Below are 15284 nucleotides of genomic sequence, written 5' to 3'. Positions count from 1 at the left end.
GGGAGACCCCACCCACCCCTCTTACTCCCGCCCACCCCGCAAAGCAGTCAGTATTGTGGGAGATCCCACCCACCGTATGGCAGAATTGACAATAAAGACTTTACTTGACTTGACTTAGGTCATAGGGAGGTCATTAATCTTACAGCAGCACAAACCTTAGGAGGTTCAGCCTGTAAAACAGCGCCCTTCACAATAAAGTGTATTTTACTTTTTTTTTTCCCAAGTGCATCCAAATTGCATTTGAGGACTAAATTTGCCCACTCTGTTCAAACGCTTTCCCCGGGGAGATGTTCATTATTCTCTCAATGTGATTGCAGCAAATTAAATAATGCAATAACTGCTTAATGAGAGCTGAGCAGAAAATTAGATCAGTTTTAGCCTTACTTGAACCAGTGTTTAAATGTTTCAGGGTGAAAGACAAAGTAATGTTTGTGGTGCAAGATATTGGGATACGCTGCTTAAACGGAGACTTCTTTAGTAACTTCTGAGGGCAAGTTGGAAGCTGCAGCTGAGTGGACAGGGGCTTGGCATGTTATCGCCCTATGGACAGGTGCCTGGTGTGTTTTTGCCCTGTGGACAGGGGCTAGGCGTGTTATCACCCTGTGGACAGGTGCCTGGCGTGTTTTTGCCCTGTGTACAGTGGCTAGGCATGTTATCGCCCTGTGGACAGGTGCCTGGCGTGTTTTTGCCCTGTGGACAGGGGCTAGGCGTGTTATCGCCCTGTGGACTGGGGCTTGGCATGTTATCGCCCTGTGGACAAGTGCCTGGTGTGTTTTTGCCCTGTGGACAGGGGCTAAGCGTGTTAGCACCCTGTGGACAGGTGCCTGGCATGTCGCTACCCTGTGGACAGGGGCCTGCCATGTTAGCGCCCTGTGGACAAAGGCCTGGCATGTTTTGTGTCTGGCATGTTATCCCCCTGTCACATGTCTCGGAGGCTGGCTGCTGGCTTGTGGCCTTCATTACCAATGCAGACAACCAACTACTTTTGATGAAACTTGGGGGCTATTCCATAAAGCAGGATTTCTTCATTAGCCAAATCACTAAAGCAAAATGTAAAGATTGTCCAATAGGAATGTCACTTTCCTGTCCTTCTATTGGACAGTTTACATGTTCGGGTTAAGTTATCCAGGTAACTGGGGAATCTTGCTTTGTGGAATTCCGCCCAGCCATAAAATTAATATATGTGTTTTAGGATTACTTGATCAGACATGATGCCCTGTAATCTGTATTGGTTGACATCCATGTGGCATCCAGGGAGACCTTCACCACCAGCCCCCCTAGACAAAGTGAAATCAGCTGGCTAAGTCAGCACCCCCTCAGAAGATGCCGCCCAAGGCAGTCGCCTATGTCACCTACAGGGTAACTGACCCTGTCTGCAATGCCCATGGTGTCCTGCTGTCTTGGGCCCTGTGCTGGCAGGGTGAGGCTCCCCCTAGGAACCTGTACTGGGTCAGCAGTTTGAAGATGGATTTTGGGGGTTGATACAAGCTAGAAGAGAACAAGTGTATCTCCTGCCTGGTCATCTACTGTTTGCATCTGTGTGCATCCGACCACTCATGAGGTGTGATCATCATTGGCCCTTCCTGAGCTCCAGATCTCCTCAGAGGTTAGTCAGAGTACAACCTGAAAGAGGCAGACTAGAGGAAGACTAGAGATGCACTCTGGTACAAGTAGACAACAAGGCATCACTCTGGGACCGACAGGGAGACATATGGATCACCGGCATCCTTCTCAGGAGACTGTGGACAATGCTGGCAGGTACACAGAGCATCAACATTTATCCCTCGCTGAAATTCAGCCTGAAAACTTTAAATTAAAGCACCAGAGAAAAGGTCTTTGATGGGAAAAAAGACTTTCTGCTATTCACGTCTCCTTCACCTCAGTGAGATCAGGTGCCAAACCTGGTTTTCTTCTAATTAATTGTCTTCATCCAGAGTATCTTTTCCACATTGTAATTTGAAAATGTGAAGGCACAGCTCAGCATGCAACAACTGCCTCACACCTGCAGGGCTGAGGGTTTGAAAATTTAATGAAATTATTCAAATCTTCATTCCAGGAGATGCCTGGCCTCCGATGATCAAAAACATCAACCTGCTTGTTATCTACGAGGTGCATTTCAATGCCATTCGTAAGATGTGAACCTTTTCTAACAAACAGCAGCGTGACCTTGAGGCATCCAGTGGAATATCCGCACACGTGAAGAAAGATAGCTGTCTGTCTCCACAAGAGCAGGTCAGCTTTCACATCCAACTTAAAGTCGTTTCGGGGCATTAGTCACTCAACACGCCATGACTAATCTTCAGAGGGAAATGAAGAAAGAAAACATTAAAATGCTCAAAATCTTTAGATTGAGGTTTTTTGACGTGCTCCATAGTACATTAAACCGATTACTGTTTTCCAAGGCTGTGCCGGTGAAATAGAATTTCACAAATGAAGGCTGATTTTTGAGTTCGTTGACACGTCGGGTTCAGTGTGAGCCTTCAGCTGCAGCTTCCAGAATTCATACATGTACATTTGGTGATCTGTAATCAGGCGGCATGTGTTGTGAAATGTGTTCTTTATCTAAATGGGCATCAGGAAGGCACAGTGAAAAGGGTTCAGTGTTTGTTAATAGAACATGCATTATTACACATTTTTGGACAGATTGAGGGTAGTTTAAAACCAGAATAGAAGCTACATTCTTTATCTTTGATTCAGGGTTGATCTGCCCTGTCCAGAAGATGTAAATGTCCATCTCTTGGTGCCTCTTCTGTTGTGATGAACAGATGAATCCACAAATTAGGTGCATATACAATTTCTCATAAAACCATGAAATAATAATAATAACTAATGAATGGATGGATGGGTGGGTATTTTTAAAACTCCAATGTTATGTTGATTAATTCTTTAAAATAATATAAATCCATCTTCCTACTGCTTATCTTGAACAGGGTAAGCAGGGGGGCAGGAGCCTGTCCAGGATGGCGTAGGGCACAGGTTGGGGAGACACCCTGAATGGGCTGCCAGTAAAAATAATATGAATACGGATCTTCATTGTTCAGTAGTGTCGACCGGTTCATCGAGCTTCACAGCATTTGTTCCAAGCATAAAGCAGCTGTTCAGTGCCTGTTTCCATCCATCATCCATCTGTCTTCCAGTGCTGTAGGTTGTGGGTTCCATTTTCAGATCTCATTTTATATTCTTTCAGAAAAAAATGTAAATCAGCAAAGGCAATCTGGTCACAGAAGCTTCCTGGCTGCCATGGTCCTCAGAGAGCTGTGAACATTCCCATCTCAAACCTGCAACAATCCAGAACTGAAGTAAAGGCCTGTCTAGTCCATCCAATCTTTCCCAAGCAGCTGACATTGAGCTGACATACACACAGACATTCGAGAGTCACTACCACTCTGCTCCAGCTAGCATAATGAACTTGGGCCAATTATTTTGAGTCAATGGGTCAAACGGAATAGTGCGAGGAATTAAGGCACCAGGTCCAATTACTACCCCTGTTTGATGTTCCCCTCACTAGTACCTGCCAGGAGTCACCCCCTCACCTATCTGCCCTGATTCCATCATGTCACGTGCATTAATTGTTCCGCACGGAGGTCCCAGGTCCCCAGGATTCTCAGGAATTCCCTTGGTGATGACAGCCGGCAGGCGCCTTGTTCCAGGCCAGATGCTTCAGAAATTTAGCATTCTTCTCTCCTTCCTCATTTTATTACCCACGTATTGCTGCAGTGCTTTCATCACTACCCACGATGAGATGAGGGGTTGGCTGGGGGGGACGGGATTTTGGAAGAAGTTTTGTGGTTTGTCTTTACCTGAGAGTAGGTACTGTGTCCACAGTAGGGCTATGGCTCCAGGGCTGGGCCCAGCTGAGATTATCAGCTTAGCACCTTCTCGAAACCCCATCCAGCACCAAATTCCTTCCTGCATCATCTGACCAAATCCCCCATCAGGGCTGTACTCCTCCCACCCCACCAGAAGTGCCTGAGATGATCCAGACACAATTTTGGGGAAGGTTGATTTACTGCAACTCTCTAACATCACAAGATGGTTAGCTTGGACTCCAAATCCAACGAAAGCAACGCACTAAATACTGAGCTCACCAGGGGGCACTAAGCTTCAACTCCAAATGACCACAGCCACTCTACTGATCATGCTAGCCAATTCACAGTAACGCTACTGGTAGCTTAATGCTACCTGATTTACAGCAATGCTACTGATAGTCTAATGCCAGAGCTCTCAAGTTTCATCAAGAGCATCTCTTAGGGCACAGGTGTCAGAGTCCAGTCCTGGAGGGCCGGAGCCCTACACATTTTTGGGTTTCCCCTCGTTTAACACACCTGATTCAACTTCTTGTGCTAATTACCACACAGCGGTTGAGCTGAATCGTTTGTGATGGAACAGGGAGAGAACTAAGCTACACAGGGCTGCGGCCCTCCAGGACTGGAGTTTGACACCCCTGTCTTAGGGGATAATGCATGAGAGCCTTCCTAATGCTAACTGATTCAGGGCAACAGTACTGATAATGCTAGCGCATTCACAATAGTGCTACTGATAGCCTAATGCTAGTTGATTCACAGCAACAGTACTGATAATGCTAGCTTATTCACAGTAGTGCTACTGATAGCCTAATGCTAGCTAATTCACAGTAGTGCTACTGATAGCCTAATGCTAGCTGAATCACAGCAATGCTACTGATAGCTTAATGCTAGCTCATTCACAGCAACAGTTTTGCTAATACTACCTGATTTTTGACAATGCTACTTATGATGCTATTCAGCTTCAGGCAGATTCTCCCCCCGTAATAGACGAGAAATGCCAGTTTAGGCAAGACAAAAAAAATATCATTCTGTAGATCCTCTGAGCCTGACTGTTCCCCCAGAGGAAGAAAGCCTTCTTTTTATAAAGGGAACCGATTTATTTTAATATGAGCAGCAGCAGGTTTGGTGCACATTAAGGTGAAAAGAATTAAATTATTGGAATGGAATTACTTCACCTTCTGATCATTAATCAGTCTAAATGTCTTTAGCTAATGAAAGAGTTATTACAGAGAATGTCCCAGAGGCAACCCCAGCTACACTGAATGACTGCTGAATGCCATAATGCACTGTTCAGTACCACAGAAAACAATGCAATGTTTTAAACTATTTAATTTAAATCTGCAGTATGATTTTCTTCACTTGCTATGAGTGATCCCACAGTATTATTACTCAATTTAAAATGCTTTTCTGTTCAACAACATACAGCTCTTGAATAGTCGCTGAAAATGGGTGATATCTTGCTCATATCCTGCCAAGAGTATGTGGTTGATCCCAGAATGAACTTGTGAGTGTTAGCAGTGAGCCCTGTGACATTCTACCTGCCCTCATTCCAGTTATTCCCGGAATTTGTCATTACCAGACACGTTTTTATACAGAGATGACTGCTGTCTGCAAGAAGGTCGCCACAGCTGCTCCGATACAGACTGTGAGCTCCATCTTTGAAAGTTTCCCTCTAGAAAGCATGTTACACTCAGAGACCATTTCAGGCTGTGTTCTCTTCCCGGCTACATGTCCCGCAAAGGGTAAACCTAACAGTTAAAATTCCTTGATCTGCTGAGCACAGATCAACCACCTGCAGATTCCCCACAAATTTCCATTTTTTAATTCAGTCTAATTTTTTATGTCACCTTTTTGTCATTGAGTGTTTACGATATTCCTACATATGCCCAGGGCCCTCTAAAATTAGTCAGGATGTCAATGTGAAAATTCAGGATTAAGATGTCTAATGAAAAGGTACGGCAGCCTAGCAAGTGAGATCTCAGGTCTAATTAAAGGTTATATGGCTCATCTCCAGTTAGCAATGGATAATTAGGCTGGCTGAGCTGCTAATATTGTGGGCACTAATGACGTTAAACTTCATTTAGGCATACAAAAGCCCTTTGTAGGTGAGCTTTTCTCACTGCATGCTGGGGCAGTAGGTCATGAAGAAGAGCCTCACACAATTGTTAGGTCTAGTCAAGCCAAACTGTAACCCATAAGTCTATCACACCCTATAGAGCGTGTAATGATATAGTCACAGAAAGGCAGGTCAGTCCTTTAAATGGCCTGCTGTATAGTGCTTCTATCACAGCGATCAAGAACACAAGAAGCAGAAACATGCCAGCAGTGCCCTCGAATCACCCCACACTCTTTTCCAGTAGCTTTCAGGAAGACCTTGTCCCCTCAACAGACATCATCATTTGCAGGAACTTTCAGCAAAGAATAAAGGAACGCTTCCAGAAGCTGATGTCCTGCACACACTGTGTCTTTGTCTGGAGTCCTATAAGGCATTGAGCTTGGTCCGGCTGAGCAGTACTGCAGCTCTCATTCAATTAAGCCGATAGGATTAAGTGCCACTATGCAGCGGTATGTTTTAAATGGGGCTGGAATTTTTGGCAGACACCTGCTATGGGCACTATGGTAAATCTCACATCGGGCCGTATGGGGAGTGCGGATTCCAGCCACCACACATGGAAGGCACATGAAGGACACCTTTGTACTCCCATCAGCAGGGGCCATGTGGGAGAGACGGAGGCCTTTGTCAGCTGGGGCGGGGCTGTGTAGAGATGTATGTGTCGAGGTCATTGAGGTGTGGGTGCCGGGCCGGCCTGGGGGGCTGGGAGTCAGGGAGGGCAAAGTGTGATAAGAGTGCCTGGGGGGGGTTGCTGATTGTTAATAATAAAAGGCTATGGTTTTATCGCTGCATTTCTCTAAAATAGGCTGCTGTCTCTGCACAACTTGCAATTTAAATATTTGCCAAGTCAGAGTATTCATGTCATGCTAGCTGCATTGAAAGCAGTGAGATGGTGATAAAAACTGCATAATATGATGATGATAATGAGTCATTGAAAAAGGTCGTGTCTCCTGATTGACCAAAGCCGATAACTCATACATTTCACCGACCAAGGGCAGCTGGGTGTTTTTGGGAGGGGGGCGCATTATATCTTAAGGCTTTTGGCAACATGGGTTAAAAAAAACATGAGACTTGACACATGCCACAGATTGACAAACCATGTTTTAGGCCCTGAACCTGGTTAGCAGGTACACCTTACCGTCCAGGGGGCCTGGGGCTGAGGGCGCCGGGGGGGGCGGCACTGTCCAGCCAGGTCCCTGCTGGGAGGGGGTTGAGGGTACATGGGTGTCCAGGCGAAGGTGCCGGGTGCTGGACGACGACACCATGGTTGCAGCTGCTCTGCTTCCTCCTTCATCAGCTGCAGGTGCAGGCCCATCCCCGACTGGAACATGGCTGCCGCGTATGCCCCACTGTGAAGAGACACAACAGGTGACTGCGCAGGCAGGAAGCCCTCATCCACCCGACTGCGCAGGCCCATCCCCGACTGGAACATGGCTGCCGCGTATGACCCACTGTGAAGAGACACAACAGGTGACTGCGCAGGCAGGAGGGCCCTCATCCACCCGACTGCGCAGGCCCATCCCCGACTGGAACATGGCTGCCGCGTATGCCCCACTGTGAAGAGACACAACAGGTGACTGCGCAGGCAGGAGGGCCCTCATCCACCCGACTGCGCAGGCCCATCCCCGACTGGAACATGGCTGCCGCGTATGCCCCACTGTGAAGAGACACAACAGGTGACTGCGCAGGCAGGAGGGCCCTCATCCACCCGACTGCGCAGGCCCATCCCCGACTGGAACATGGCTGCCGCGTATGCCCCACTGTGAAGAGACACAACAGGTGACTGCGCAGGCAGGAGGGCCCTCATCCACCCGACTGCGCAGGCCCATCCCCGACTGGAACATGGCTGCCGCGTATGCCCCACTGTGAAGAGACACAACAGGTGACTGCGCAGGCAGGAGGCCCTCATCCACCCGACTGCGCAGGCCCATCCCCGACTGGAACATGGCTGCTGCGTATGCCCCACTGTGAAGAGACACAACAGGTGGCTGCGCAGGCAGGAAGCCCTCATCCACCCGACTGCGCAGGCCCATCCCCGACTGGAACATGGCTGCCGTGTATGCCCCACTGTGAAGAGACACAACAGGTGCCTGCGCAGGCAGGAAGCCCTCATCCACCCGACTGCGCAGGCCCATTCCCGACTGGAACATGTATACTCATGATAGCTTTTTTTCATAGTATGCATACATCTTTAATATTTTACCCCTATATATAAGAAGCATGGGGTAGAAGCTGGTATTTCCTGAGTTCATTAAAAAGGTGCTGTAGCAGCCACAGAATAATTTTCAGTTAAGTACCTCGATTACTGTTTCACCTTGGATCAGCAGGCAGGTAAACAAGATTTAATCATGGTCTCAGCAGGGATGTTTTTTTCTGTTAGACTCTTATGATTCGTAAATAACTGAATAGAGTTGAGCTGAAGGGCAGTTCAGTCAGTCGCATTTTTGGGAAACGCGCAGCTCTGTGTCTTCCTGTGTGTATATGTGTGTGTCTGTTTGTCTGTGTGTCAGGGTCGGCCTCCCGCTGTGGTCCTTCCGTGCCCCTTCCCCGTTTGACCAGCAGGTGGTGCTGGTCATCCCGTCCATACGTCAGTCCTTGTTTCTCCCCCGTCACTTGTCTGGTCTCGTGGCTCAATGTATTAAGCATGTGCTGTCTGTTTGCCCCTCGGTCCTGAGTTCCCTCTTGTTGTGAGTTCGAATCCCGCCTCCTCTGTTTTTGTATTTAGCTCCCTGGTGTTTTCCTTTATGCTTAATGTCACCTGTTTATGCTCCTGGTGTTTGCTTTGTAATTGGTTTTGGTTTTGTTTCTTGTTCCCCTGCTTATGTTATTGCCTATGTACCTTCCGTGTGTTGATATATGCTTCCTTGGTTAGTGTTTAGTTTCCCTGATTGTTAGTGTCTTTGAGTTAATTGGTTTCACCTGTGTCCTGTTTCCCTTGTCTTTGTTAATCAGCCTCACCTGCCCTGTGTTAGTCATTACCCCCGTAGTATATTAGTTCCTGCCTTTGTTCTGTTCCCCGCTGGTTCATCGCGTCGTGTCTCGTGTCTAAACGATTGTCTCTGAGGTCTACGCTCGTCTATGCCCTTGTCTAAGTCGTCTATGCCCTTGTCTAAGTCGTCTATGCCCTTGTCTAAGTCGTCTATGCCCTTGTCTAAGTCGTCTATGCCCTTGTCTAACTCGTCTATGCCCTTGTCTAACTCGTCTATGCCCTTGTCTAACTCGTCTATGCCCTTGTCTAACTCGTCTATGCCCTTGTCTAGGCTTGTCTCTGGTTTTCCCTTGATTGTAGTTTACCTTAGTGTCGTGCTAGTTAGTTTTCCTTGTGTGTTATTTAGTCTAGTTAATTCCTCCCTGTTTTAGTTTTGACCCCTCGCGGTCTTTTTGGTTTTCCTGTGTTGTTTTGTCTTTGTAAATAAACCCCTCTATTGTTCCTGGAGCCGCAAGTGGGTCGCCCCCCCCCTTATTTGTGCACCATGCCCCGTTCCCGTGCCCGAGATGCCCGCAAACGTGTGTGTGTGTGTGTGTGTGTGTGTGTGTGTTCTTTATGTACCCCATTTTATGCCACATTGATTCCAAGATTATAAAAATGCATATCATATATCTGAAATTTTACCTCAAAGCACCTGATTACAGTGCATTCACAGACTGGCTCTGTGGTGTCGCGTGAGCGGCGTTTTTCTGTCCGCGTTTGTTACGGAGTTTAAACTCCCGCGGGCCGATAACTAATATCTAACGTCGGTATCACTACCCGGCGCCGGAAAAGGACAGTTGCTCCTGAGCTTTGCTCGGTCGCCAGTCGGGGCCGGGAGGACATTTTCCACTTTTTTTCCCGCTCCGGCAGTAGCCTGCTGTGTGGGGGGTTTTGTGGTTTTTCGACCTCCCAAGAGCAACTTCGATTTCGCCTTGTTTTTAGTTCATACTTGGTTCAGGCAGAAGTTCTTCTGGTAAGTAGTAGTAAATTTATCAGGTTTAAAATTTTAAATAAAATAAAGTTCCGTTTTAACACAAGTAATAACTTATTTTAGTGTACTCCGCACGTTACTGCATTTATTGTTACGCAAATTAATCTTTATAGTTAAATACACTATATAAATTTACTGGGCTGGGAGTACTGGGTCATAGTGAGTTAGTTAATTATGGGGCCGGCTCAGTGTTGCGTTTGCAAGATGTTTGCCCTTCTGGACGTTAGTGTCCAGTCGGACTTCATCTGCGAGCGATGTAAGCTAGTGGACTCACTCATGGTCAAGGTTCGTGACCTTGAGGAGCAACTGGCTCTCATCCAATGCAACAGTGAGTTAGATGAGCTAGTTGATATGCCGTTTAGGGAGATGGTGTGTACGCCACTAGCGGGGGGGAGGGAGAATGAAGAGCAGAGAGGTCGAGAGAGCTGGGTGACCGTAGGTCGTAGACGCAGGAAAAGGCGTACACACGTTACAGAGGCGGCATCACCTGAGGTGTCTGTCTAACAGGTTTCAGGTGCTTCCAGCTTTAGAGCAGGAAGGGACTGGGGAGGCAGGTGAGCCCTTGGGCAGTGAGGAGCCCCCTCCCCCCAGAAAGAGGGAGGTTGTGGTAGTGGGGGATTCAATTATTAGGGGAGTACAGTTATGTGTGCACGCGTGATAGAGGGTCCCATACGGTGTCTTGCCTGCCTGGTGCCCAGGTAGGAGACCTTCCAGATCGTGTGGACAAGCTTTTGGCCCCAGCTGGGGTGGATCCAGTTGTCGTGGTGCATGTTGGCACCAACGACATAGGCAAGGGTAGAAGGGCTGTTCTGCAGGATAAATTTATAGAAGTCGCCAATAAGCTTAGAAGCAGAACGTCCATGGTGGTATTTTCTGAAATACTCCCCGTGCCACGCGCAAGTCAGGCTAAGTTAGCTGAGATAAGGAGATTAAATGCGTGGCTAAAAGGATGGTGTAGGAAAGAGGGGTTTAGGTTTATGGGGCACTGGAGGACCTTCTGGAACAGGTGGGACCTGTTCAAGCCGGATGGGTTGCATCTGAACCGGAGGGGAACCAGTGTACTGGGAAGGCGTATTTGTAGAGTAATTGAGGAATGTTTAAACTAGGGACTGGGGGGGCAGGGAGGTTAGTTAAGTATGTAACTGGGGGGAAACGGAAAGCCCCAAAAAATCATATTATAAGTAGGCACTGTAATAGTCCCACCCTTTGTTGTCTGTATTTAAACGCCAGGAGTATTAGGAATACAATTCATGATTTAGAGGCTCTTATCACAGCGGACTCTTACGATATTATAGCAATAACTGAAACGTGGTTGAGTGATAAGGATGGACAAGAATATAATATGGATGGTTACACATTGTTCCGTAAAGACCGTATAGGTAAGAAGGGAGGTGGTGTTGCAGTATATGTAAAGGAAAACTTGCAGGCAAGGGAGCTCACTGATATAAGTAAAAGTACGGAAGCTATATGGGTAAAATTAGATGCTACAAACTCAAATAGCCTAATTGTCAGTGTTTGTTACAGAGCACCCAATGTAGCTGCTGAGGAAAGCAGATTGTTATACAGTGATATTAGGATTATGAGCAATAAAAATTATGTGGTAGTTATGGGTGATTTTAATCTACCGGGGATGCAGTGGGACATTGTTGCTGGCTCTTCTGAAAATGAACTTGAGATGGTGGAATTAGTACAGGATTGTTTTTTTACTCAGTTTGTTAACACCCCTACCAGGGGAGATGCCATTCTTGGTCTTGTTTTGTCTAATAACCAGGACAGGATTGGTAAATTAGACGTTTTAGAACCACTTGACAGTAGCGATCATAACATGGTTAAATTTGAGGTTAAGTTTAGTGCCCGAAGAGCAAAGTCCAAATCAAAAATATATAATGTTAGGAAGGCTAACTTCAATTGTATGAGATTAAAACTAGAAACTGTAAACTGGATGGAGTTAAATAACAAAACTGTTGAAGTGAATTTTTTGTGAATTTTTTAAAAGCACATTATTGCAAGTGCAAGAGGACTTCATGCCCCGATCATCCGCTCCCTCCATGTGCCATGCCCCCTCATTAACCCTGTGTGGATTCCTCGTGTTTACCAGCTGTTCCTGATCGTTGTCATTAGTCCATTGTATTTAGTCCGCATTTCTGTTTGTTTCCCCAGTTCGGTCATTGTATTGTCATCCCGTGTGTTGCCTGATCGTTTTGTTGCTGCATCTATTAAATCTCGTGTTTGCCCCGACTTTTGGCATCCTGTGCCTTTTTCTACGCTCCGTGAGCCGGTGTTCTGTATATATATGCTGCCTTGTCAAAAAATGCTACCGTAGTGCTAATAGATAGCCCTAACCCTAACTCTTACCCTAACCCTAACCCCCCAAAACCCCTAAAACCCTTACCTTAACCCTAACCCTAACCCTAACCCTTAAAACCTAACCCTAATCCCAAAACGGTGGAACTGCACATGCGCAGAAAGGCTCGATAGCACGTCTCGATAGGTAGTGCGACAGAATGACCGGACTCCACAAGAAGACGCTTCCTTTCAAGGAGAAAGAATACCTCGAGCTGATTGACGAAACCATCTATTGGCTCACACAGCTCAAGGTAAAAAGGACCCCGCAGCTCGAGTCCTCGCTACCAGGTCGAAAGAGATCCTGGAACAGATCTCCCCGCCGGACAACTCGCCCCTCACAGCTGAGGTGCAAGCCAACCTGCGGCAGTTAAGGGAAGGAGTGGCAGAGGTGCTGATCAACCCAGTACACCTGGACAACGGGCTACCTCTCCCCCCGCTGTCCGGGCAACCCGAACTCCCCATCACCCCCGCTGTGTCTGCTCCGCGGAAAAAGCAGAAGAGCCATAAACGGAGGGGTGAGTCAGATGCCCGTCCGGAATCCGCCACTTCACCGCGGACGCCAGACGCCTGCGCAGCCGCTCTCCCGTGTGCACCCGACGCCTGCGCAGCCACTCTCCCGTGTGCACCCGACGCCTGCGCAGCCGCTCTCCCTTGTGCACCCGACGCCTGCGCAGCCGCTCTCCCGTGTGCACCCGACGCCTGCACAGCCGCTCTCCCATCAGCATCTGAGACCCTGAACAGATGCTTTTTTACTCTCCAGGGACTTTACTGGTGGGTAATGGGGGAGTCAGCATGGCAGGCCTACCCTGGGGCAGCCCTCTTCATAGAGCAGCTGAGGAGGGAATTAGTGGCCATCACTCCAGCTTCTCCACCCGAGGAACTGGACAAGGCAGAGAAGACCCTGAAGGAGCTGCTCCATCACAGGGCTCTCTCTCATTCACACAGACTATCACACATTATTTGGTTAATTTCATGCTTTTTGAGTACAGATGGAAACCAGAATTCCCTGGAAGACATCCACACAGCAGTGGAGGAACATGAAAAACATATTTAAAAGAACCCAACAAATATGTATTTCTGTTCTATAATAATATAATCTTTGTCGTTTAATAGGCCTTTGAAATTACTGAAAATTACGTTTAGTTGGTTCTATAATTATACATATCGCTTTAATCCCTTAGTACATAAATTCATATAGACAAATGTATTGATTTAAGAAGTACACAAGTTTCTGGTTTTTCAGACTACACTGCAGAAACAATACTCTACTCGACCACAAGAGGTCCCCTGTGTACTGGTATATTTTCTACTGCTGGGTTCAACAAATAGACTGTCCTAAATTCTATTAAGAAAACTTTTACCTGCATAACTCAGAATCAAGTTGTGCTCTGATTGGTTATGCTTCCTTCCATATCCTATAATATTAATGTCATCAGTTATTTATTATTAATATAAATAACAACAACATTATCAGTATTATTATCATCATAATTATCATCAATATTAATTAATTAGTTTTGGAATAATTTAATTATCAATGAATTATTATTAATTACTTCTTAATTAAAACTTGTTGCTGTTGTTGTTATAATTATTATTGTTATTATTACTATAGCATGAAATCGGTGGTCTGACTGCGAAATACATGTCAGACTGCTGCGTGCAAACTGAAAGATTTTTGTTTCCCCACGGAAACCAGGCAGCTGCGTGTCTTAAAATGTTTTTGTCAAGTCACTTCCAATGTGAGCATGAGTCACCACGTGCTGTTTCCTCAGCACTTCCGTGTGCAGAGGGTTCCTTACAAAACAAAGACACGTGTGCTGAGCGCAACCCGTGACAGGGCGTCGGGACGCGCTGCGGTTTGCCGGAGTTTCCGAAGCGCAAAGAGCCCAGATCTGCTGACTCTCCAAAAGAGGAAGCGGCGTCTGTAGCCGGCCCGCAGGATTTTCCTGCTGTGTCATTTTTCGGAATTAATGATGCCAACAAAAAGAATACCAATCATCTAAATTTTTAACGGCTTACTATGAAATCTGTAATTTGTTTAGAATTGATTAAACACCCAAAACCTGGCATTTTGCTCAGTGTGCCATTTGTTACCCACTATAGTGACTAAGACAACAGGTAAGGATTTAAACTTACACCAGAAAACCCAGGTATTAAACAGTAAAATACTGAATATGTAGGCTAAAATTAACAAAATTAAATTCATAAAACCACACATCGGTATTAACGCAATAAAATAATACTAAAAAAGAATTTAAATAAATAGCAAATTAATTGCTCTTTGTGGAAGGCGTATACTATAATCACTGGACATAACATAGATAATGTAATTTCATGGCAAAAAAGTATTAGTTGTAGTTTTTTTTTTCCAAATTAATACATAAAATTCTTGGTATATTTGATTGTCAGGGAGCCTCTTCCCCATTGAGCAGTGATTGAAAGGCAGGTGTTACCTGAGATCTAAGATTCGGCAGGCGATGGGGGTCCAGCGAGAGTCAGCACTTGGTGTCAGCATTTTCAGCTGATAGTACTTCATATAAAGTAAGCCAGTTTCCTCTTTTTTTCAGAATTGGAACAGAGTGCAAGAGGAAGTTGGTTTGTTCACCCCTTTAGATCTAATGATTTAATGTTATACCCGGTAAGAATGTCCCATAGCAGCAGCAGCTTGTACTCGCATCGCTGCGTTGCTGCTGTCGGGTTTTTGGAGGGAGGAAGAGAAACAGGTTTGGGACTCTGTGTTTTCCTCCTGAGTCTGGTGTGGCAGGCCAGCACCTCAGGTCTACTTTGAAAAAGATTGGGGGAAATTCTGCACAGAAAACCAGGATAAAGTCCAGCAAAGTCCAGGATAGGGAATTAGTGAGAATGGACAGGTAACTTGAGGTTATTTACACATCCAACATGTGATTAAAAACATTTTTAAAAGACAGCAAAAGCAACACTAAAACTCAAAGCAAAACAACACATTAAATCAAAACATTTAGGATTTGGGCCTACTTTTTTTTCTTTGAATTGCATTTGCTGTTTTACATTTATGATGGACACTGGGAAGGCAGA

General features: G+C 46.1%; 1 protein-coding gene across 1 annotated transcript in view; it reads right to left on the bottom strand.

Annotated features, from left to right (window-relative positions):
* The window catches only part of LOC111838555 (transcription factor EC-like), a 30254-nt gene extending 15527 nt beyond the window's left edge, over nucleotides 1-14727 (bottom strand). The window contains exons 1-2 of the mRNA XM_023801644.2: nucleotides 14684-14727; nucleotides 7058-7268 (exon numbers count right to left, since the gene is read on the bottom strand). Of these exons, the coding sequence (XP_023657412.2) occupies nucleotides 7058-7249 (192 nt within the window). The 5' untranslated portion in view covers nucleotides 7250-7268; nucleotides 14684-14727. The remainder of the gene's footprint in view (nucleotides 1-7057; nucleotides 7269-14683) is intronic.
* Nucleotides 14728-15284: the final 557 nt, after the last annotated feature.

The sequence above is a fragment of the Paramormyrops kingsleyae genome, chromosome 1 (genome assembly GCF_048594095.1).
Source record: "Paramormyrops kingsleyae isolate MSU_618 chromosome 1, PKINGS_0.4, whole genome shotgun sequence".
NCBI lineage: Eukaryota > Metazoa > Chordata > Actinopteri > Osteoglossiformes > Mormyridae > Paramormyrops > Paramormyrops kingsleyae.
This window is presented reverse-complemented; position numbering and strand designations above follow the sequence as displayed.